Raw genomic sequence first — 25,722 nt, 5'->3', positions numbered from 1 at the left:
TAGTGAAAAATAAAGTGCACTTAATTAGTTAAACATAATTTACGTATCACCTATTATCACTCTGAGAACCGAGAATTTCCGGGCTTCCGGTAAAGTTCGTTAATTTGATTCACATGATTTATGTTCAACATCTTTGTTTTATTTATTTATTTTTTTTATTTTTATTTTTTTTTATTTTATTTTTTTTTTGCCGGCGCATCGACGTCTATGGCCATTAGCGCCCTTTGTTTTATTAACTTTCTTGCTTAGAAGAAGTAATTTAAAATCCGAATTTTCACGAATAAATCTTTAAAATAAAAGGTTGTAGAATTACTTATGCTCAATAAGTATATCAAATTTAAAGAAAATCCTAGAATCTTTTATTAAAAAAAAAAAAATCGTAAGTACGAAAAAAATTATTCTTAGCCCGTGTGAAAGAATTGGTTGAAATTGATCAACCGAGAGAACCACTTTACTAATATGATTTTAAACATTTCAGAGAGTGTTTTCCAAATGCCTCCCACGATACCCATCTATGGCATATGTATACTTAACATAAACGTCTGTACATTGTAGAGTATTGTTCATTGTTTTTGGTTACTGACTCATTAATCCAGAAGGAAGAATATTGTCAATTTCAGCCATGTTTTATTTTTGCCTAGCTTTCGACGTAGGGACTAGGTCATTTTGAGGGTTTACTTTATTGTGTACTACTTATGTCTGCTTATGTATAAGTACTCGTACATAAGAAAACACAACAGAAGACACTCCAACCTTGTATACGAAAATACTCGTATAAAAAAATATTTCATTGTCAACAGCATAAGCCCTGAAGTGATCTAGTCTCTAGATCGAAAGCTTTGTAAAAAATAAAATGTGACTGCATTGGCAATATTCTTTCCTTATAATCCTTCTGGGTTAATCTGTTAAACCCAGATAAATTTACCAGGAAAATTCCATTTTAAGGGAGTAGAGATATTACTTATCTCGTGGAAATTTTGAAAACTACGATAAAAGGAGGGAGAAAATCACCACTTTCAGTTATTCTTTCAAAAGAAAACATTGCTTCAATACCTTACATCACAGAATTTTGCAGAAAAAAATCGAGTAAAAAATGTGCGTCCACTTAACAAATTATTACGTTCAGATGGTGTTTAGACTATAAACAATACAATTTACATAAACTTCACTGACTTCATTGAAAAATTTTAAAAATCATACAATTAGAGATCAAAATTTGATTAGGTTCTTTGTGTAATTAGCTCTGACTGAGCAAGGTCTAGGTGTACCGGAAAATTCAAATGCTCTTCACTAGATAATCAACCTCCAGAGTTGGATGAAAATCCAAAACCTGTTAGATACAGTAAATACTTGTGTGCTACGGCAGATAAAATGAGGTTGACTAGAAATGTTTGTAAATAAATGTTATATTCATAAAACTTTTCTCTTTTGTATTTTCAATATTTTTCACCCCAAATTAATTAATTAGCAAATAATTAGGTAGCCCGGACACTAAAGTTACTAAAATTAGGTGAAACTGTTGTACTTTAGTGAACAGTCTATAAGTTCATAATGAAGCCAATGCGACTAATCTCGTACCAGGGAGTTAAGTCGTTTGTAGTCCAATTATGACGCTGGTAGTTGCTAATAATGGTTCGATTGTTTTTAGTTGGTGGAACCTGCCACTTGTAGACGTGCGAACGCTTACTGACGATTAGTTAGCATTAACTAAAACATGTTTATTGCTTTTAAACTATCGCAAGTTAAAGGTGGTTGAAGTGATTCACTGCTTGCCGAACTTCCTGGACCAATTTCAGTCGGCTGCACTTGCCTGATCTATCCTTGTAAGTATGCTTTTTGTTGTAATAAAATTAATACTTTTTTGTTTCATAGATGTGTGAGAGAGTATTTCCACAGTCTGGATAGGAGCTGCTCTAGAACTACCAACATGCCCACAGATTTTCCTCCAAAATTTAAACTCTAAAGAATCAAAAACCTACTTATCTAAATATTTATTACCGAATTTGATTGTTTCATTATATAGGCATTTTTTGCTTATTGATGAATATATTACTTTATACTTTGTAATTTTTCACTCTAAATAAATTAATTTAATGTGATAAATAATTTTATTAGAAGTCAGCAGTCAGACATTGTACAATTCAAATATGCTCGTCAATTCTGTTAAAAATTCACTTGAAAAATTTGTATTGTTAAAAAAATTTAATTCGTCAAAAATGGAAAGTGAATATCTTTACTCTTTGTTAGTGTGTGACCTTCATATTATACCCACCCCTACTATTAACAAATCTAGGCATTAAAGAGAAATTAATTGAAAACAGTTTCTATGAAAACATAAACAATGACTTATTTTTATAACATGTGAAGAATACGCTCTTTTTGTCTGGAGCAATAATAATCAGAAATTTTGTTTCATCTGTCTATCTATTTCATTTTCAACTTACATTCTATTTATTCATTATCTTTTCTATGCATTTACATCAAACTTCCACTATATCTGCAAACTTGTTGAGTAATAATAAATTATAAGCTAATTTTGATTAAATTAAAATAACAAATTTCGTTCTTGTTGAAGGCATTGTTGAAAACCACTTTGTTCTCGGTTGCTTACCTTATTAGCGGTATTACGAATGTGAATTATCATTGTGAATACAATCTTGATTCTAATTTAGTTGAACACTTTTGTTCATTTATTCGTGGGACGTCTGACCAAAATACAAATTTATGTACTGAACAGAAAAAATAAAATTTGAAGCGTAAAAACATTTTATTTTAGAAATGTTTTCTGTTTTCATTTTGTTGAGAATTGAGTCCCTAAAAATTAATTGGATGTAATACAGCACTGTCTTTATTTCAAGTATATTTCTTTAGCAACTTTTAACTTTTTTTTCTTTTTTTTGCGATTAGTAACTGCTAGTTACACCTGCAATTTGGGAGCTTGACGGATAATGTGTCTAATACTTTAATAAGAGGAAACTAGCCTTCAAAAGGACAAAAATCATTTTCACTGAAGAAACAGTTTTACGGATTTTAATGTACGAGAGTTAGATTTAATGTAACTCGTAAGTTAGATGTAACTTACATTACAATCCATGTTCATATGCAAATACACAAACAAACACGTTGGCCAAAAAATTAGAGAAATATCTTCAGAAAATTATGTTGAGTACTATACTCAACGGAACTTAGATTTTCCACTCATTCAATTACATCAAAATCAACATTCAATAATGGGAAATACGGAAAAAAACTGGTTTCATAAAGAAGTGAGGATCTTTCTAAACGGATGAAAGCATGCGGCATTTGTTTTATATACAAATGAGAGTATCGAATTTAAGGGAGAATAAGGGGCAAAGAATGGATGTTCAAACAACCAAGCAGAGCTTTTAGTGATGGCTCCAGCTCCTTGATTAGATTTCATCGAAATGCGATGTTTTGGATACAAACTCACATTCATTAATACAGATAGCAGTTTAGCTAAAGATACAATAAACAACCCCACCATTCGTATATCCTTTTTGGAGGAAACAAATTTGGGTCAAGTTGGAAGCAATCAAAAATAGTTATAATTTTGGAGTTTCGTTACACGGTCCATTGAGGCATTGATACTAACGAGAGAGCCGAGGAAGATGTGGTGGAGCTACATTTCTGGCCGGATGATTGACGATGTTTTAGGGGAATGATAGCAAACTTGGTCACAAACAGAGGCGAAAGAGTTTGTGTCCGAAATAAAATACAGACTTGAGTTCCTACATCCTCACGCAGATTCCAATAGGTTTAGGACCTCTAGGGAATATTCATAGTGATTTAAAATAATCACATCAATGGGGCAGTAGTTCAGAGCATGCGCCACATGTTTTATTACTAAAGCAGATACGAGGCAGGAAGAGGTAGATTTATCCGAACAGTATTGAGCATTCGCACTCGCTAATAGAAAGAGGAAATTTGCTAACGAACGCAAAACAATATATCGATTTCATTAAATCTAATATATGATTGGTAAACAAACTAGGAATTTTGATTTTCTTACTATTTAGAAATATGTTTAATCTTGTATGTTTTTATAAATTAATTATTTATTGAATATGATATAGAAACACCAGTAATGTAATGGAGCGTGTAGGAATGTAGGGGTTTCTCATGCTAAAAAATTTTAAAATTGAATTTAAATTTAAAATTTTAAAAAACACTTCTTGAACTTAGCTTTTATATACCTTATTAAAAAGGTTTTTGTCGTGTTCATGGAACCGCTTTAAATCAAATAAATAATTTGAAGTTTATAAGATTTTCGGTTATCGATTAACAAACAGAACCACTTACACATGTGCAGGCCAATTTAGTTAAAAATTTCTTGTTCAAAATGGATGTTGCTGGTGAAAACTCAAAATGGAAAGTCTGCAGGAATGCAGCACTTCATCTACCTTAGCGGAAGTAAGGTAATATAAAAAGAAAAAACGGTGCAGCTAACTGAAAGCTCGTGCAACTGCTGGCGTCAGAAGAGCCTCACTTTCTTGTGCGTGTTCCAAGAACTTCTCGGTTGCAAAAAAGAAACAAGTAATAGATTTGACGCTTTGGATCTAGAGGTTAGACGTGTTCAGATCTCCATTTTTCTAGAAATGTACCAATATACTACATCTAATGATCACCAATGTAATGTATTAGGCACGAAAGATACCCAAAGGCTTGCCATACGTGAGAGTGCGTCCCCGTTCTGAGCGAAGCTTTCTACAAGACCAGTGAAGGATAGGGAATGGAGATCTAGTGAATAGAAAGGAAATGGTAGTTGTGTCCTCTTTAAAGAACTATGCTGCCTTACCTGCCCATCTCTAGCCGCTGTATGTGTGACCTACATATTTCACTAGATCTGAAATAAACACCTGTGTGGAGAATAGACCATTCTTGTTTAATTTGTTTGGCGCAAAACATTTTTCTGTTTATCCCAATTCTGACGGTATTAAAATAGGTTGGCCATTTCAATAATTCAAGCAGAGAAAGTAGTGTACAAACTACCAATATGAAAGTCTCAAATAAATTATGAGGCTGAGAGAGATCGTAAAATTGTATTGGAGTAGCGCCATTGTGTTCTATGAGATTTATATTAGATGTTGATGATGACAAACCTCGTTGGTGCAGGGCTGCTGCTAATCAGCAGCTGCACTGCTTCTCTACTGTTTTCTAATAATAATACTAATCTATTGTTCACATGTACGTGATCGCCACTAAGACATTCTCCTATTGCAAACTTCCAACTTGCTTATTATTAACACCTATTTCTTCAAATAAAATTGCGGAAATAGTTTTTACTTTCTCTTGTGTAAGTGGAAGTATTGAATACTTTGATCCAGTCACAATTGGTTGTTAAATATAAAAATGTTTATAAAATTAATGATACCTCAATTGAATACGTAAAAAGTCATATGAATTTAATTAACAATTGCGCCTATATTCCGTCAATGCAAGGCATATATAAAGTTGAATAGTTCCTTTTTTTACCCAATTAACATCAGCAAAACACATCCTCTAATCCAGGATTTATTTTGGATAACTCCAATTTAGATGTTAAACATATTTCCGTTCTTACCTTTAAAATCCACCTATCATTTTCAATTGACTCGGATTTCAAGTAAGCAACGACTTCCCTATTTTAATTATGTTGTTAACAGGATATTAATTTATTATTTGCTGATTTGAACCCCGTAAATAAAAGGAAAGTGCGGCTGTCACAGATATGTTACTATTAAATTGGAATGAATGTGTATCTATCCTAATCGACCATGAGTGAGGCAATTAACTCCGTCTAACTTTTGTTAATTAATGCGTAATTTAAGTTCAATATGTAATTTCTCTTTAAATGTTTCAATGACTATTTTATTATACAGGGTGTTCATTTTAAGACGGCTCAAATGCATTTCATGTTTAAACGCTTAATCTGAGCAAAAAATGGTAGAGGAAAAATTTGTTGCCAATCACCTCTAGTTTCAGAATATGTGACTTGATTTTAGATTCTTGCCAGCATACGCGGCTGACGCGCGACCAAAAGTGAGGGTTCGCAGTTGACCCCCATTTTCATACACACCGTTTTAAAGAGTATCAAAAGTTATGAAAGAAACCGGAAACCGCAATTTGATATCTTCAAAATTCAAGGTGCTAGGCCATTTCAAAATCTGGTATTTATTAATCATATTTCAATTTTTTAACTTGTTATCAAAGAGAAAGAAGAGCACGCGATAGGTCATTTTTATGTATTTTTTCATCCCCTTTCTACTGAAAATATTGCCAAGGAAGTAAAGCTACTATTTTTCTTAATATCGGGAAATAAGTCGTTTTTGAGAAATGTTAAGAGCTTTAAATGTTCTCAAGCGTACACAAAATGACTAAAAATTAATTTTACATCTGTTACAAACAAGAAGGTTTAATAATTATTTGATAATTTTGGAAGAGTTGCGTTTATTTACTAAAGAAATTGTAAACCTCCTGCCACATATTTAAGTGATCAATATCTTTCATGTAAAGGATCAAACTTATTTCTTAATTTATCAAAAAATGCGCTTTACTCAACATGTGAAGCATGTACTGTGCCTTCAAAGGTGCCTCCTCAGACACAGAGAGCAGTTGATAACTTCCTGGCTAACCTGTCTTGCGAGCCAGAGGAGGCACCTTTGATCGAATTGCGATTTCCGGTTTCTTTCATAACTTTTTATACTCTTTAAAACGGTGTATATGAAAATGGGTGTCAACTGCAAACCCTCACTTTTGGTCGCGCGTCAGCCGCGTATGCGGTCACGAATCGAAAATCAAGTCATATATTCTGAAACTAGAGGTGACGGGCAACAAAGTTTTCCTCTACCATTTTTTGCTCAGATTAAGCTTTTAAGCATGAAATGCATTTGAGCCGTCTTAAAATGAACACCCTGTACATAACAAAATACCATATGACCTTTGTACTTTAAAATTCTTCTATGATCGTTTTTTTCTCTTCTAATAAAATAATTTTCTTTTTAGGTTAATGTTAATTTACTATGAAAGTTTCAAGCCATTAACTTGACTTCTTCTTAGGGATGAATTTTTGTTAGCAAGTAGTTTGGATTTCAGTGCAAAAGGTAAGGGACATATGTATGGGTACATTCGCATATATGAATTTAAACATGTATTCCGGTAGTTCAGCTCTCTACTTTCTCGTCTTTTATTTCTTGTTCGTTATTAGTTTGCCTAGATTGGGAATTAAATTTGTCAATCCCAATCATCGTCGGTAATTGCGAAAAGAGATAGTTGAGAGAGAGTTTTACACTGTATTAAAACTGTCCGGTAGGACAGTTGTATAAGGGTTGATCATCAAAAACTGCAGGAAAAAGCGTAACGTTGAAAAACACCCAACTTTGACAATTTTTTTCTCTTTTTCTATAAAAGATAAAATTCCCAAATTTTCTTTATAATGTAGGGCAAACCCTCCTTTATAACTGTAATTTTTTTGCAACAACCTAGATCTGATAGATTTTGAGAAAAAAGTTGCCGAAAATGTGCAAAAACGGCATTTTCAAAAATTGTTGTTGTTCTTGTTCTTCTTGTTGTTGTTGTTGTTGTTGTTGTTGTTGTTGTTGTTGTTGTTGTTGTTGTTGTTGTTACCTTTTTTGTAAACTGCGTAGCGCCTAAACGCGTGAACCGATTTTCATGAATGAGGTGTCATTCGATTCGGAATTTTATGTAGATGTGCCTTTTGGGGGTCTCGTCGCTGTACATCGAATGGGAGAGGAGTTAGCCCCCTTTATGTAAGCCCCCTCCAAAATTATTATTACTAATTACTCTGTAAATCTTGGCCCGATTTTGATAAAATTTGGTAGGATGATAGGGTTAGGGCTCCCCTACATAACATTAAAGCGACGATCTAATCTTACACTTGTTAAGGGGAAGTATAGCAATCGTTTCAAATTATCGACACGTGAACTGATTTTCATGAATAAAGTGTCATTCGAATCGAAATTTTGTACAGATTTGCATTTTAAAAGTCTCGACGCTACGCCTCATAAGGAGGGGAGTTTGCCCCACCCAAGTAAAGCCCTTTCTAAAACTATTATTACCAATATTTCCATAACGCTTAGTCCGATTTTGATAAAATTTAGCACGAAGAAGTGATTAAAGGTCCTCTACGTGGCAGTGAAGTGCCATCATGCTCTTACACCTACTAAGAGGAAGTCTTGCAACTGTTAAAATTATCAATGGGTGAACCGATTTACATCAATGAATTGTCGTTCGATTCAAAATCTTTGCCTCTTTGCCTTTTTGGGAGAAGTACTGTATTCGCAGTTTGTTTTTCTTACTCCTCTTAAAAGGAAGTACTGAAATCGCAGTTTAATTTTGCTAGTTACGTACAAATACCTTCCTATTTTATTCAAAACGCTTTCTCAAAAAAATTGTTATTGAGGATGGCAACTATAATCATTCTTTATAAAGATCTCTCCAGTGGTAGTTACAGTTCCGACTTAACACCTTTTCAGGTTATAATGATAGAATTGCTTATTCCAAATTTTAAACAAATCTGTAAAGCAGATATGTAACTTCGCAAAATAGACAAAAATGAAAATCTATCCAAAAGGTACAAAAATCTCCTTAACAAAAACTTACAGTTTTAAAAGTTAAGTATAAGGGTTGATTAAACGCCAAAAGGTACACAAATCAGCTAGTACCCAACATTTCATTCATGCTTAGTTCATATAATTTAAGTAATTTTGCTGCATTAACTTTTCCTTCACATTTTTTAGAATTTATTAGATATCACAGACCCTTATGCTGGCCAGTTCATTCATAATATTATTTTGTTATAATTATGATAAGATGTATATTATATCCGTTTTTAAATAGGTACTTTATTTTAACTCTATTCCGAATTATTCTTCGGATTTAGCTTTAATTTGCCCTTTATTCTGAGATGTCACATATATACGATATATGCAAAAGTAGAAAAAGACAAAGTTAGAGTCGGCTACTGTTTAAATTTGAATCACGGATTTAAAAGAATATTTCAGTCTTGAATTCGTCTTACCGAAATATTCGTGAGCACAAATAACACACAGTTAATAACAAGTAGATTATTCAACATTATTTATTCATTTCTCAATTGTAATTTAATTTAGACCCCCTAATTTTACTTATAGTAAAATACTGGAATAATTAGATGTCCTAAACGTATGCATATCTCATTTATTTTATATTACATGTATACAACATTGTGGGAAGAACACCTAGATTGAGAATGTAATTGAAGAAAACCATATTATTTGCGATAAAGCCAGGTAATTATTACCTATTATTATAAACGTTTGACTACTACATAAAATAACAATTACTTTAATCGAAGAATGAACTTAAACAGACGATTTAAAAAAATAAATTAAATAAAATAAATAAATAAAATAAACAAAATCATTGATGTATGTTGATGTAAGCATTTTTTCAAAAAGTTTTTGAATTTTTTAACCTGTAATTAATAGTTTGATTATTATAGATTAATATTAATAGATATTAAAGTCAATTTACAGTGCTACTTAAACAAATATTTTGTAGATAAATATGGCCAGCATAAGGGTCTGTGATATCTAATAAATTCTAAAAAATGTGAAGGAAAAGTTAATGCAGCAAAATTACTTAAATTATATGAACTAAGCATGAATGAAATGTTGGGTACTAGCTGATTTGTGTACCTTTTGGCGTTTAATCAACCCTTATACTTAACTTTTAAAACTGTAAGTTTTTGTTAAGGAGTTTTTTATTAAAGTTGATGGAAAGTGATTTCTGTATCAGGATATCAGGAAAAAAGGGGACAAGGAGAGGTTGTCATTAATTGTATGAATGTATGAAGGAATGTCCAACATTGGGATTGAGAAGGCAGAATGCGGTGATGTTTGACAGTGTGCGTTTGCAGCATATGGGTTTCACTCTAATTCAGCGTGACGTGGCTCTTTGCTAGAAGAAGACAACCTACTACTGTTTGTTTCCAAACAGTAGCCCTTCTCACATCTCCAGTTGCAAAATTTCATTGAGTTTGTCTTTTCATCTACAAAAATCCACATTTGCACAGGTTCGCCAAAACAACCTAAAAAATTATGATAATATTATAAATGATATGTGTATTACAATGTGTGAAAGAATAAATGTATTAAAGAAATTTTTGACTTTTACTTCAAGTACTTTTTGCATCCTTGCTGCTGAAGTTGCATGTTCCTTGTTGAGTACATTGTATTCTGTAAAATATGAATACAACCAGGAAAAAAACACTTTTATTTACACTAATATCAATAAGTAGTGCTTCTTAACTGTATTAAATTGCTTAATGATGCAGCACACTAGTGTTCTTCGATAGTTCATTCCGATTCACCTAATAGAATCGTATTTCAAGGTCAATACTCGCCTCGATAAAAAACTTCAGCTGAATACAGGCACCTCTTGAACTGAACCAGAGGCCGTATACGAGGGTCGTTTGAAAAGTCCGTGCAAAGTCAGAGAGATAGCACCACTGGCGCGTATCGAGGTTAAGTTTAGTTAGTAGCATCTCTTGGAAGAACACACACCAAGTTTCAGCCAGATCGGTCTATTTCTTTGTGTTTGGCATTCGTTTGAATCGAGGAAGTCGAGTGATTTTCAAAAAATGGACGAAAAAGAATTTCGTGTGTTGATTAAACACTACTTTATGAAAGGCAAAACGCCTCAGGAGACTAAAGAGAAGCTTGATAAACATTATGGTGACTCTGCACCTTCGATTAGAACAGTTTATAAGTGGTTTCAAAATTTACGGAGTGGCCATATGGGCACAAGTGACGCTGAACGTTCTGGACGCCCTGTTGAGGTTACTACTTCAGAAATCATTGATAAAATCCATGATATGGTAATGGATGACAGAAGAGTGAAGGTGCGTGAGATTGCTAGTGCTGTGGGCATCTCGAATGAACGGGTACATAATATTTTGCATCAACATTTGGACATGACAAAGCTATCCGTAAGATGGGTGCCGCGATTGCTCACGCTTGACCAAAAACGAAATCGTGTGAAGTGTTGCAAGGACGGTTTGCAGCTGTTCCAGAAGAATCCGCAGGACTTTAAGCGTCGTTTCGTCACTGTGGATGAAACATGGATACATCACTACACTCCTGAGACCAAAGAACAATCTAAACAATGGGTTACCAAGGGGGAATCTGCGCCAAAAAAAGGCGAAGACCGTTCCTTCGGCCGGAAAGATTATGGCGACTGTCTTTTGGGATTCGCAAGGAATAATCCTCATCGACTATCTGGAAAAGGGTAAAACTATTACAGGTGCATATTATTCATCGTTATTGGACCGTTTGAAAACCGAGCTGCAAGAAAAACGCCCACGATTGGCCCACAAAAAAGTCCTTTTCCATCACGACAACGCACCAGCTCACACCTCAGCAGTTGTGGTCGCAAAATTAATGGAAATAGGGTTCCAACTCGTTTCACATCCCCCCTATTCTCCAGACTTGGCTCCCTCGGACTACTATTTGTTCCCCAATATGAAGAAATGGATGGCGGGAAAAAGATTTTATTCAAACGAGGAGGTGATTGCAGAAACGAATGGCTATTTTTCAGACTTGGACAAATCCTATTATTCGGAAGGGATCAACAAACTAGAGCAGCTTTGGACGAAGTGTATAAGCCTAAAAGGAGACTATGTTGAAAAATAAAAAAGGTTTACCCCAAAAAATTAAGTAGTTTTTATTTTTGCACGGACTTTTCAAACGACCCTCGTACTTGAAATTCCTTACTAGTGCCTAGCGCTATATTTGTTAAAAGAAACTGATCAATTTTTCACAAACTGCTTCTTCTTCTTTCTAGCATTCTGGCTGGCTTGAGGCCATCGCTTTCAAATGTTATTAGTTTTGGCAGTTTCTACCAGCCATTTCAGCTATGTAACTACTCCAAATTGAATAAATAATTATTTGTTTAAAATTAACAGCTAAATAAAATTTTCAATATTATATTTACGTTATTGAGAAATGAAAGATAGTTGTGTAGTACAGTTGAAAAAACAAACATTAAACATACTGCCCTCAAAATTTAAACATGCCTCAAATTTTTAACTACTGAAAAAGTGATGTTCACTCTAAATTAGTTGATGATATAATCCTTGGTGCTTCACGAAAAATAGCCCTGGTATTTCTACAAGGTATAGTCGTTTAAGAATCAGCTCGATAGTTTGCCAAGCCGCATGGATAGAATAGTAGTATACGATTATGTCTGTATCAACCAGACAATCCTGATGTCTTCCACATAATGTTAATGCATCTCCTACAGCGAATAAAAAAAGCTGGAAAAAAGGGAAGACATCCTGACGTACAAAGTTTATTGTAACCCTAACAGGTCCCAGACTTTCACCGATAAATTGATCAGTTTGTTGTATAGATTTCGATTCACTTATGTTTCCTTTTCGCTCTGCAAAGTGATTAATTTACCTCTGATATTGGATGAAAGTCCGAACCAAGGTCAGGGTTACAATAAACTTGCGTGCTACTAGGAATAAAATCAAAGATACAGCACGGCGGCCCTAACCACATTGTATAGAACATGACACACTTTGTTTTACTTTACAGAACTTGTGGATAATCAAGTACCAATAAAGTCATTACAGCTAATCCATTTTAAATTATAAATTGTTAATATTCAAGATTGGTGTTTCTTCGTCATGGCTGTTCAGGTATTGCCAATTCAAACGCAGATGATGATGAGAATAATTACGGCCAAATCGGGATTGTACTCTAGCATTCCATTTTAAAGAATGTGCCTTAAATTGTTACGTTTGGCGTTATTGGTTGCAGTGAATTTAAAAAAAATCTTATTATTTTTTATACTCTTTATTTCAATTCTTACAGCCTTGAATATCTTCTTCTATTGTTAGAATGTGATGAATTCAATAAATTAAATAGACTGCCTTTGATCTGCTTCTTAATTTTCCAGTTGTCGTGGAGTGACCCTTCATGCGCATTAATTAGCGTTCAAAATGTTATGCAGTAATTGCACGGTTTTCAGGACTAAAAGGGGTGATTATTTCCTGGATTTTTTACTTTTTCAGCCGAATAATATTATTACTGCATTTTAATGAAGCTGAGGGATATATTCAGGCTTTGGGTAATAATCGCGAATAATTCGGGTGTAAAAAATGAGATATGGTTGTTTAATTTAAATTGAAGGCTACTTTTTATTTAAAGGCCGTAAAGTTAATAAACTGTACATTCCACCTTAAAACCATCGGGAAAAGCAAGTTTAAGTTAAAAAAATTAAGTTCCAATTTTTCGAGTAACAGAACATATTGATATCGATATTGATATGTAAATAGCTTTTTATGATGGAAAAATCACGTCGTGTAGGTTATTTTAATTGCGAGGCAAGCATACAAACTTCGTAATCTCGGAATACCTCCGTTCTTTTTAACTTTAGTGTAATACGCGATAACCTACGAAAGTGGCTTGTAACTTTTAAGCCAATACTACTCACTAAGTACTCTAGGTGCCAAACATAAAATAAAAATAAAAATTCAAGTATTCTGATCGCTAATGGAACCATCAATTTGACATTGTCATAGTGACTTCTTTTTGTCCAGAGTAACGTTCGGATATTAAACGTTAGCTTAATATAGTAAGATTAGGTTTTTAATTGTGCATAATTTGTATTTTCTTATTTGTAAATTTTTTTAAAAATTTATTTAGTAATTTACAATCTGTATAAATATACACAAATGAGTAAATAGGAAGAACATATGATGAACTGGTGCGTGAAATGAAGGAGGAGAGAAACCACCCAGCGGTGGCACTCTCTACAGGATATCGATATTGGTCATGATGATCATCAGACCTCAAGGAAGTCGCGAGGCCACTGGCGATTCAGTCGGCGAGGAGGATTGTTAGGGATGTGTCATTAATTAATTTAGATTTATTTATAAAGAGAAATTGTTATATTTAATGACTCTAACAGTTTTTTAAATTTGTTTAATTATTTACTTACTTTTAAAAAGTTTCCTTGCACTACTGTTATTTTGATATCTCGGTCTGAGTACATCTCAACATATCTAAAAAAAAAAACACACAAACGCAGAAAGTTGATGTCACTTCCGTTAAGAAACGTAGAAGAAAAATCTGTTATCTGCTTTCAACTGAAAGAATTTTTCAAATGCTAGACAAAGATTTTCTTTAAACATAGAGGTAAACTTAGGTTAAATAGAGGCCTATCACTTTCCCAATACGTTTGTTGTTCGTCGTACGATTGCATGAGGCTCCGAGCTTCTGCAACTCTCACGTAATTTAAAAATTTATCATATCAATTTTCGCTAATACACTTCTTATTCTTGAGGAAAGGCTGCTTGCTTGAATGTGTAGTGCAAAAAACAGTTGCATAATCGCACTAAACCTGATGTCTATTAACATACGTTGTCACGTTAATGAATAAATATTTGCGCAAGTGTTGCAGTGCCTGCAACCCCAACTGTTTTAAAACTATGAACCGTATGATATTCTTCCGATCTTCACACTCTCTCACACATACAAAACATAACATACATATATGTATATGAATATACATATACATGAATATACGGAGAAGTGAACGATTTCTTTGGCCTCTTTCTCGCACCAATTACTGTATTTATTAATATAATGAATAATTGTGTCATATTTAATTTTTAATTTTGACTAGTGAAAACTGAAAAATTAACAGAAATAAGGACAAGCGAATTCTCCGTGCAGTTTGTCCTGCAGGAGACCCTTGAGATTTTTTTTTCAACTTCCTCTTAAGGTAATCTCAATTTTGAATGAAACTTTGAATTTACACAAAAGCTTTTTTGTAGTCAATTAAGGCCTACATTTATCGTCCGTCGTGATTTAATCCATAGTTGCCTCTGTACGGTTGCATTTTTTTTTACTTGCCTTGTAAAATCGGTTAAATATGAAAATATATAAAATAAATTAAAAACAACTTCATGTCAGTACATTTCAACTGGCAACTATACTTGACACAACTCGTAATAGTAATTACAAAACAAAAACTTACAGTTTGAAAAGTTAAGTTGGTTGATTAAACTTACAAATGTACACAAATCAGCAAGTACCAACATTTCATTCCTAACATACTTCATTGATATTATTTAAATAATTTTACTGCATTACCTTTTTATTATTATTTTTTAGAATTTATTAGATGTCACAGACCTGGCATTTTTTCATCCATAAAATATTTTTGTTCGGTGAAGAGAAACATTTCATTCTTACGATAAGATTGATTTTAAAAGGAGATATCAATCTATTAATTTACAAGTTTTTAATGAAACGCCTATTAAAAATTCTAACACTTTCGATGCACAAAAATGCATACACCAATATACATTAACGATTTTAGAAGGGGAGGTTTCGTCAATTAGACTTAAAGGGAAAGACACAATAAGCCTCTTGTGGCTGCGGTGCCGTGGGCCGTAAAGGGTCCCGACCCGCTTCTAATCTTAATCTTACATTAACGATTATTTTTTTTTTTTTTTGACTTCAGATGCAATTTATTACATAATTCCTAGCAGGAAGATACTTATTTTTTAACTTTCTTTATTGGTACGCAGACAGTTGCCAAAGGGTTTTATATGATCTTAGACATAATGTTCGTTGGGCTTTTATTGAGTACTTTTTTTATTTTTGAAACCTATGATTTTATTGGGCCTATTCAGAAGATAGAAGCCACGCTTCTTTTAATATTGTAGAATAGAATTATTTTTCCCTTCTAACATGTGTAATTTGAAGCCATCTATAGGACCGCAGAAAAACATGTCGTACCACATGAAAAGTTCACCAGATGTGGCAAACTAAAATTTTGTATAATTAAAAGCCTCTCAGTGAAGAGTTTGCTGCAGACCACTCTCTGGTTTATAAGAAAAAGTCTCTCATACTGCTAGAAAGCGGGATGTAGCCTCATTATTTCAAAATGGACGCCTTATCAGGGCTGCTGTTGTTGTGGAGAAAGTGGCGGCGCGTTTCCAGCAGCTTTGTAAAACATGTACCGTCACTTTATTCTTAAAATAGTAACAATGTAGTGGCATTAACGCATACATCAATTAAAACAAGAAATCCAAGAGTAATTGTCAGTAGTAGAGTCGAGGAGGAGCCGAGAACGGACAGACCCATTTCCCTGTTCAACATCGCCTTTAGCAGTACGGGTGAGAGTTAGTCCATCAGCGGCTCTCTTCGGCTGCTGGAGAGGTGGCTCCAGGCCCTGGAGACCTCTGGCCAACTTTCACCTCATCTTGCATGCTCCACCGACCAACTTACCTATTTCTGCATTGCAGCACTAACGTATGTGCACTCGTATGTACGGGCAAATAGTTAATTTTGGAAAACAGCTTATGCTAACTATCCAAGAATAATGATGTAATTTTTCTATCTATTTCCTTGTCAATCTTTTAGCGTAGCAAAGTTCATAAGAAAAGCACTCAGACAGGAAGACCATTCACTTACAGAATGCAAGATGACCTTTTTTTTCTAAAAATGGAATTTTTACAAGGTGCATGTTACATTAGATGCCTAAAATTCTGTGACAACTTTTTACATTTAAATATTTTCAAAGCACTTTCAAAAAATATTAATTGGCAGTGTAATTTGTTTCACAGGAACGAAAATTTTTGATTTGATATGTCCTCTAACGAATACAGTTTTTAAAGCCTAAAGTAAAAAAATCATGATAAAACTTTTCATGAAACAAAATAACACAAAAAAACAGAAAAAAGTCAGAAGAATAAAAGAACTGGACAATCTTAACTCTCCCGAAATATTCTACTAGTTGGATGATCGCATTGCATCTGGGAGTTACTTTTCAAATATTTTTTTTTTTTATCAGATTAGTATTTGAATACCACTCGATCACATTGAGCAGTTACCTGTTTGAACTTTTTTGCGAGGCTTAGGTACTTTTTAAACTCATAGGCTCTACTTTATTTCGTTTATTAGTTTATATTATTTGAAAAAAACCTCTCTCCACAGGATATTAAAAGTTGAATAGTTTTCTTCTTGATTTTCTTAACTCAAGAGATTTTCACCTAAAGAATCTTATTAAAAATGTACATCTATCTTGGATATTTTTAACCTAAACTCTGCGTTTTCCAATCATTTCAATAAAAAAAAATCCTGGAATAAACATACGGTTGCAAGTTATATTCAAGGAGTAAAAACTGAGCTTTCGCCTTTGAAACTTCCACCTAAAGTTTCAACAAACGGAAAGTGAATCGCAGTGTTAGTCGTTTTTAGTTTAGAAGTACTTTCTGAGCAAAAATAATCAAGGAGATGCACCAGAATTTTGAATGAACATTTTTTAATAACTTCATGCAACTGGAAACTGCAGCTATACAAAATGCTTGAAGTATCAGTATAATGCAGAACAATCTATCTGATTCATCTTATCATCCCTAGTTATTTCTTTCTCTTCTTCTTATTGAAAAGCTAAGAATCAACCCGGAAGAGCAGCAGTGCAAGTAAAACAAGGCTCTGATTATTAAGTAATAGATTTTTTTTTAAGTAATATACGAATAGTGTATACACAATTAATCTCTAGTCAAAGTTGCTAGCGAGCTTGGTAAATAAGAGGGCCTTTTAAGAATGGTATCTGAGGCCGGTGCACCCTAACAGCGATCATGTGTATATATTGAAACGAAATGCGAACTAATGACTATATGTGAGCGACTGGTGAACTGTGGCAGAGAAGAGAAGCGAGAGCTGGAGAGTAGTGAGTAGGGAGAAGGTAGGTCAGCGAGAGAATATAAGTGCGACTGTAGGCTCCACTCTATCTCAGTGTTGGCCACTCAAGGTTGTTCGGGATTGTTTGTGTAGTTCAAGTGCAAGTTCATCCTACTGCTGTAAGAATCTGTGCTCTACTGCGATCTTCTTGGCTACAACTCAAGAGTAGACTACAGCGGCCAAAATGCAGATAGTGTTTGTGTTGAGTGTGTTAGCGGCCTTGACGACGGCGCTACCCCTGCACCAGGATAACAACCTGTTGCCCAACCACTACGAAGCCGCTTTACTCGACAAATTGAACACTCGTTGCACCAAACGAGAAACTTCAGCATGTTTAATGTTGAAACTTGTTACCTATATAAATAGATTAATGAAAAAAGCAGACATACCTGTTTCTGACAGTTTAGAAATTACACAGACTGCGGAAGTTGTTGAAGAGATATCAACAACGTTGCCGCCAGCTGGTCGTGAAGCTACTTCAGATGAAGAGGCTGTTGGCGATCTGATTGCGGTCAAAATGTGGGACTTTGTGCGCACCAGGGCACTAAGGTGGAGAGTTATTCCGGGCAGTGAAGTCGTTTTCAGCACGCAGCCGGACAAGGATGGCCAGCTCAGCATCGATCTCTCATTGAGGCAATCTCCCCAGCAAACTGGTCAGTTCATTAAGGCTTTTTAAAAATATTTCTTAATTCTCATTCACTGGGTAATATTAGAACAGAACAAGAAATATCGAAGGTTGCATTCTTCTCAGTTTTGATCAAGGTTCTCTTCCTTCCGTGGTAGTTCACCACCCTTCTTAGCAGGTTATAAGTATTCTCAAGCTGCCAAACCGCCAGCTGCAAAAATAAAGCACAGAAACATCTCAGGAAAACACATGTGTTTCGACGGATAAATCTCAGGGATGCAAAAAACAAGCGTGCTTTGACGAATAAATAATCCAGCATAGCGGTCCTTACCACATTTACAAAAATCTTAGTAGCTCCAGGACTAATTTCGAAACTTTCTTTCATCTGACGCTGCCTATCTATTGTTTCTCAGGGGTGACGATATTTTTCCAACTTTTAATAGTATTACTTTTTCATAAATGAAAAAACCTTTTATAGTATCAAAAAGTCTCTTTTATTTCTGAATTTTATTTCATTGACGTTTCCGATATTCTCAAAACTGTGGTTCATTTCATTACGAAATTAATAACTTGGAAGGGTATTTTTAGAAAAGTTTTAACCCAATTCCATTCAAAATTCTAAAGAAAACTAATTTAAAAAAAAAATAATATATTTCAAACCGGTTGAAATTTTATTTAGACTATACACTTTAATTTGCACTAAATTACGTATAAAAAACTAGATAAAACAATAGATTGAGAATGATCTGTAATTGTATAATGAGAAGTTATATGAATCTATAAAAAGTTCCGCAGCCAGGTTGTTGAGGTGGTAGGTTGAATCTGAAATTCGATAGACCGGATTTTCTTAAACAGGCAGTCCCATCCCGATCATCTTCTTCAGTGAATACATCTTATTGAGAGGATGAAGATCATTCCACTATTGCAAGGCTGAGTGGTATTTCACTTTTTTAAGAATTGCGAGAAAATTGGCATTTATTTTTGTACAGCGTCATTGTACGCATTTTAATATACAATTTTTGCATTTGAAACATTTCTCCGGTAAATAGGGATTTAGAGGAAATAAAACAAGGTAGAATGTGTGGCAAAAATACTAAGTTCCAAGAAATTCCAAACCGGAAGAACCACTTTAGAACATGAATTTTTCACTTTTCCGAGATCCTCTCTCTCGTAAATGTCTCTTAAGTTTATTATACACATTACATTCTAGTTGATCAACAACTTTTATTCAACTATTTTAAGCAAAATTTATATTAAGAGCATCCTGAGGTTCTACCCTGTACTATCTTTTCGGTGTTGTGTGTTAAAATTTGTTTTTCCGAGGCGGTTCGTCAAAATTTAGCTAATAATCAGGGCCGGATGACTGTAATAGTTGAATTGCAGACTTTTAAGACCCATGAGCCTGTTTGACCTGGTCGAAGGTGTAGGTTTTGCTTGGTTGAGGAGGGGACAAGTGTTTCGATTTCGAGCAATCAGCTATAGGTAGAAGGCGACAGCACATTCAATGCACCCTATCCTTCATTTATTCTCTCATGCAGTTTTACAATCACATAAGTATTAAAACTACATATGAAGATGTCATACAAGTATTCTATTTAAATTCATGCAAGTCTATATTGTATGATATTGCTAGTCCAGTACTACCAGTTAAGCAGTAATAGGTAGTGTATACATTTCTTTCCTCTTATTTCTAACCCCATTTCTGATAATATTCTACCAGTAGTTCGCGTTTGGTGGTCCAAGATCCACTACAGTTAGGGTATTGGTCTAATAAAGGGCATTTTCAGATATGTTGAACACTAACGATGATAGTTCCAAATTTATATCTCTTCTGAGAGTTACCTGTTCCTTTTAATTTGGCATTTGGCCTCCGTGTACAGTTCCTTTATGGCCAAGTAAATCTTAAAAGCCAAAAAATACGTGGTGTAATTTCACAAGCAAAATGGAGTCGAACGCTTTGAATAAATGTACAAGATATTGTGCAGATTGTTGGTAACTTTTTCTAAAATATTTTCTATTTAAGAATACACACTTCAAATTTTTGAAATCTGACTTTTATATCCACACTCATTGTTTTAAGAAATCTATTTTTAATTGCGAGGAATTATGATACAAGTTATGTGTTTTATTTGTTTGTAGGCCGAGGGAAATCAAAGAACATGGGCCCACTGATCCTGGCCGGTGCCATGAAGATTGGTATGATTGGCGTGCTGGCGTTCAAGGCACTCGCTCTACTGGTCGGCAAAGCGCTGCTTGTCTCCAAACTAGCATTCCTGCTGGCCGCCATAATTGGCTTAAAGAAGCTGTTTTCCCAGCAGAAACATGTGACATATGAAGTGGTGGCCCACCCGCACCACAGCCATGGGCACGCGGAGGCGCACGGCCACGACTCGTATAGCAGCGGCTGGGGGCGCTCTCTGAACGGCCCGTCCGACCAGCTGGCTTACCGCGCCCACCGCCGCTAGCTCTACATCTTAACCAGATCTCTTTACTGCCTCCATAGTAACCAAACTCTGCTCAAATTATTCTATTTAGCATAGTTGGTAACCAAAGAAAAGCCTGTCCAATCAAAGCAATAAGCGGAAAATACTGAGTAAAAGTGAAGAGGATTAGTTCCTAACGTATTGTTAACTCGACGCACTTTTTTGCCTTCATGAAACTTTCTTGCAGCTACACCTTTTCCATTCTCTTGCTTTTTTTATACTCTACTGATAGTTGAAACTAGTGCGTTGTGAAATGAAGCGTAATTCATTTAGCAATCAATCAATGCGATTCGCAACTTTTCCAGAATCGTATCAACACATTTTCTTCCAATAAACAGCTTAGATAGTTCTTTTTGTAGAAATCAAACATTAATGCAACATTGACAGCTAGGTTTGAAGTAAGAAACATTTTACAGAAAATTTAGCGATCAAGTATCCAGTTCGTAGGCAGTTAGCGAAATATGATAGTTAAATTTATCAAATTATCGCATTAAAAAAATGCAAGGCTAAAACGAGAATAGAACCCAGTCCACAATTCTACTTAGCTTTGCGGACTTGCCGCGCTTTTAACCTCTTGGTGGTGATTGGCAAATTCTATTGCAATAATGGATAATACTGGAAGAAATTTGTTAGTTTTTTTACCCGCACATCCGTTCAATTATGTCTCACAATCATAACCACTCCTTACTACTCAAAAATTTAGCTAAAAATTTAAATCTCTTCCTAGACGAAATTTCAAATTTGAATACTTGGAAATGTATTTATTTTTTAAATTGGACCACAAACTTAGTCTCGGTCTTGCCCATCAGACATTCCTAAAAAGCACTCTTTTTGATTCAGCAAACCGCAAGTACTCCTGACTGTGAAAACCGAATCACAGTCCGAAATGTGGAGATTATTGTAGAAGGAGCAGTAAGGGGGAAATCACTGCCCAAATATTCGTCAAAAAAATTAAAAAAAATAGTATTATACGAACTTATACTGCAATATACCAAAGCAAAACCACCAACCGACTAGAAAATGAGGGACCTGAATTAAAGTAAGCTCTACGTTGTAAATATGTTTCTGGACACAAACCAGTGATCAACTTATGTTATATGTAAATAATTATTTATTTGAAAAAAAATGTATACTTTAAAGAATAAACAGTTCCAAGGAAGATTGTTTTGTGAGGTCTGTTGCCAATGCTTTCCTCATCTACTCACGTTTATCCGCTCATAAAATTTGAAGACCTGCTGTTTTTTATTTTCTTAAATAAAAAATTAAATCATTTATTTTGTTAAATTTAATCCATGCTCACTTTGGATATTCTAAGCAAGCAGTCACTGTAGTGATTCATCATCAGCGAAGTTTTTACTTTCTTTGGGGATATTTTCATAACAAGCTTAGTAGTAAAGCTTTGCTGGATCACTAGAAAATATCCTCAACGAAAAAATTGCGTTTTTTACCACTTAGTGGCAGCAATGGAGCCACATGATCGAATCAGAAAAAAGTTTTCTTATCACAGTAATAACTAAAATGAGGCACAATGCTCAATTTCAGGTTTTCCCCTTAAAAATGCCCGAAAAAGGCTTATTGAGCCAATGGTCATCAGAAGATGTTTAGGAGAGGATTTCTAGCTTCTAAAGGTAAATGTTGGTGGCGAATGAGAGTAAATAAGCAGTTCCTAAACAAATTGCATTGAGGGTAAATTTATAGGAACAACAAAAGAGCTTTTTCTCTCTTTAGGACAGTAGGACAGTTAGAAAGAGAATGTTTAGCGGGTAGCATGGAAGTCAACTGGAACGTGCGTTGCAGACCCCGGCCTAGCAGACACACTTATATGCAATTAATAAAAACAACTATGTATAAAATGAAATTTCAACTCTTTTCGATCTGCAAACAGATCATTTGATAGTGCCCTAGTTACAGGAAAAAGTAGTTCGTTAGATGTTAACAACAATTGGTGTTTATAATTTTGCTTTTGTTTCAAAACGTCGAATGCCAGTAAATGTCTAACAGGTATGTGTGACACATACGCAATATGTTGCACAAAAGGAGTTGTTAAATCTTTGAAAATTACACAGGCCTGATTGTACTTAATCAATAAAATTATTTATTTGCTTGATAGTAAGTAACCATTGTACATACAATTACGTCTTGTCAGACATTCATGCAACGAAAATCTTGAGTTATCTTCAAATTATAAATGTAAATCTACTTCACTACATCTCTGCACTAAGATTGCGGAATTCAATTGAAAAAAATTTCATTATTATTTTGAAATTCTAACCAAATATGAGTATCGCTATTTATATTTCGAGATATTTTTAAAAATAAAATGTATTAATTTAAAATAAAAACTTCTTATTTTTTTAATTGTAGCCTTTTAGTGGTTTACTTCCAGTGATATAATGCAGTGAATCAGCAGTTGAATTATCCCAAAATTTATTCTTGCCCACAAAAAACAGATGAATAAACAAATTACTAAATAGATAAGATGTAAAAATGTCTCTTTTAATAAAATGAATTCAAAATGTTTTATTTTCTATACGTCCTCGTCGACAGATACATGATTACTAACATGGCTTCGATAGAAGAAATTTCTTCGTTATCAGATGCTCTTCAAGGGAAGTGTGTAATATTACTTGCTGAACAATTGATAAAAGATCAAAATTAAAGGATTTGAATGTCTCTGTGAGAAGAGTAGTGCTTACGAAAAAGTAATAAATGAAATGATCTGTACTAAAGAAATCCTCACACTAATTTTATTGAAAACAGCAAATATGCCAGCCTTCCTCGTCAAACAAATTCTGATAAAAAATAAGACATTAAGATAAATGGGTTGTAAATATTAGTAAAAATATTACCATAAATATTCAACAGTTAGTTAAAATTGTACACGCAGTTTCTTGAAATTTGGAAGAAGCTGTAGTTCACTAGTAAGAAACGATAGGAATTACCAGACTATCACAAAGTATATCATTGTAAGATTATCATTATCACAAAGTATATCATTGTAAGATTATCATTTTAAGTTTATTATTACCATTACTATATTGAAAACATTAAACTATTTAAAGAGTTAAAAATATAATTAATACCAGTGTCGTAAGTTACGTAGATGCTAATCAAGGGTTTCTGTAATGAACACAATTTATCTGCAAAACAAATACCGAAGTGAAAAAAATGGCGAATCTTCCAGAAATTAATTGAATAGGTCTTCTACTGGTTGTTAAGTATGAGCGATTCAGTTCGAAAGTGGCAAAAAAATCACTGCACAGCTCATGACGCTGAAGTCAAAGAGCATCATCTTTCTGAAAAGAGATACATATGATAAGAATAGAATGTTTATATAAAAATATCCAGCCAAATAAATACATATTGGCTTACATACTCTTTCAAGAGGCGAAAACATTCATTTTGAGGGGGGGGTTCTCCAAAATGGCAACGACGAACTTCTGAACTTTGTATTCTTGCATATTGCAGAACATTTATTGTTCTCTTATTTTTTTTCTCTTTCTATTGAACTTTTTAACATTTATTTGAAACATCTTCTCAATTAATTCATACAAAAGCAACTTTGAGTGAGCGTTGGTCTCTAAATTACAATTTCAGCTTCACCAAAATAATTATACGAAATTATTATGTGGAATAAATCTGTAGATGAATTCCAAATTTATAGATGAGGTAAAAGTTTTGCCAATTTAAATACTATCTTTTGCTAGGCGTGAATTGTGATCATATCAAGTTTTCAACAAAGGGTTTTTATCCCTATTGGTACAAATACCCATTTTGGTCTATAAATCTGTTGACGAATTCCAAATTTATAGATGAGGTAAAAGTTTTGCCAATTTAAATACTATCTTTTGCTAGGCGTGAATTGTGATCATATCAAGTTTTCAACAAAGGGTTTTTATCCCTATTGGTACAAATACCCATTTTGGTCTATAAATCTGTTGACGAATTCCAAATTTATAGATGAGGTAAAAGTTTTGCCAATTTAAATACTATCTTTTGCTAGGCGTGAATTGTGATCATATCAAATTTTCAACAAAGGGTTTTTATCCCTATTGGTACAAATACCCATTTTGGTCTATCAATAAAGAAAATCTGTTTTCAGAAAATGTCCTGCGTGTGCATGTGTGACTGCCAAAATGAGTGAAAGAAGGAATATGTTATCTGCATAAGTTGCAAGAATACATGTGTGAATGGAAGGAATTTATGTTAAATTAGTTGTGTTGTACTTGGGTCAGTATGAGCTTTACGGAAAGATTTAAGGACTTAGGAAGGAGACTGAATGATCAGTAGATAGAAGGTTTGTACTATTTTACTTTTTTATCTTTGTGCAAGACTGTGAAATTGTGTCGATATTCGTGGATCGGAGTATGTATGGTGTACAGCGTTGTTAAATAATTTGGGTGATATGTTCGATAGATAATTCTTCTTTTTTTTTCCTGGCATAGTCTAGTGAGGAACAATTTTGATAATTTCTTGTAGTTCAAAATTTAAATTCTAGTCCAATTTAAAAGTTTCTCTACAATTAATTTTCGAAGTAGTGCTTCAGTGCTCAATTTTTTCTGCATGGTTGTTTTTACGGTTAAATTAGCCTTAATCAAGATGTAATAGAGCGGTCTGGTTCATGGAAGTCCAGGTCTCTTTGTATCAGGCTTATGTCCAGTAGGTCTGAAGCGCAATACTTTCTTTAACTTGGAAAGAACGTGGGTTTTGTCGGGTGCGTCTGCTTGGATGCTGAGATCAACCATTTTTGTATGTTTCAGTTTTAAAACTGTTTGCGTTCCAGTTTATTAGCCTGATGTAGTTGAACAATTATGGTTGAAAATTGTTTTTCAGACATAAGTTTGCAATTGTA

At 33.9% G+C, this 25,722-nt stretch overlaps 2 protein-coding genes across 5 annotated transcripts in view; both read left to right on the top strand.

Annotated features, from left to right (window-relative positions):
* The window catches only part of htt (huntingtin), a 58,579-nt gene extending 52,367 nt beyond the window's left edge, over positions 1–6,212 (top strand). For 2 of the 4 annotated variants that reach the window (XM_074113170.1, XM_074113169.1), the window contains exon 56: positions 1,873–2,574. In XM_074113170.1, the coding sequence (XP_073969271.1) occupies position 1,873 (1 nt within the window). In that variant the 3' untranslated portion in view covers positions 1,874–2,574. Of the gene's footprint in view, positions 1–1,648; positions 2,575–6,106 lie in introns of those variants that run through there. The other 2 variants (XM_074113171.1, XM_074113168.1) reach the window with 2 other exon arrangements.
* LOC141446612 (uncharacterized) lies at positions 1,689–21,004 on the top strand. Its single transcript, XM_074113172.1, has 3 exons — positions 1,689–1,823; positions 18,181–18,415; positions 20,527–21,004. Exons 2-3 carry the CDS (start codon positions 18,280–18,282, stop codon positions 20,850–20,852), a joined length of 462 nt encoding a protein of 153 aa, XP_073969273.1. The 5' UTR covers positions 1,689–1,823; positions 18,181–18,279; the 3' UTR covers positions 20,853–21,004.
* The last annotated feature ends 4,718 nt before the right edge of the window (positions 21,005–25,722 follow it).

Source organism: Rhodnius prolixus, unplaced genomic scaffold, assembly GCF_049639745.1.
Source record: "Rhodnius prolixus isolate KJV_2025 unplaced genomic scaffold, Rpr scaffold_7, whole genome shotgun sequence".
NCBI lineage: Eukaryota > Metazoa > Arthropoda > Insecta > Hemiptera > Reduviidae > Rhodnius > Rhodnius prolixus.
This window is presented reverse-complemented; position numbering and strand designations above follow the sequence as displayed.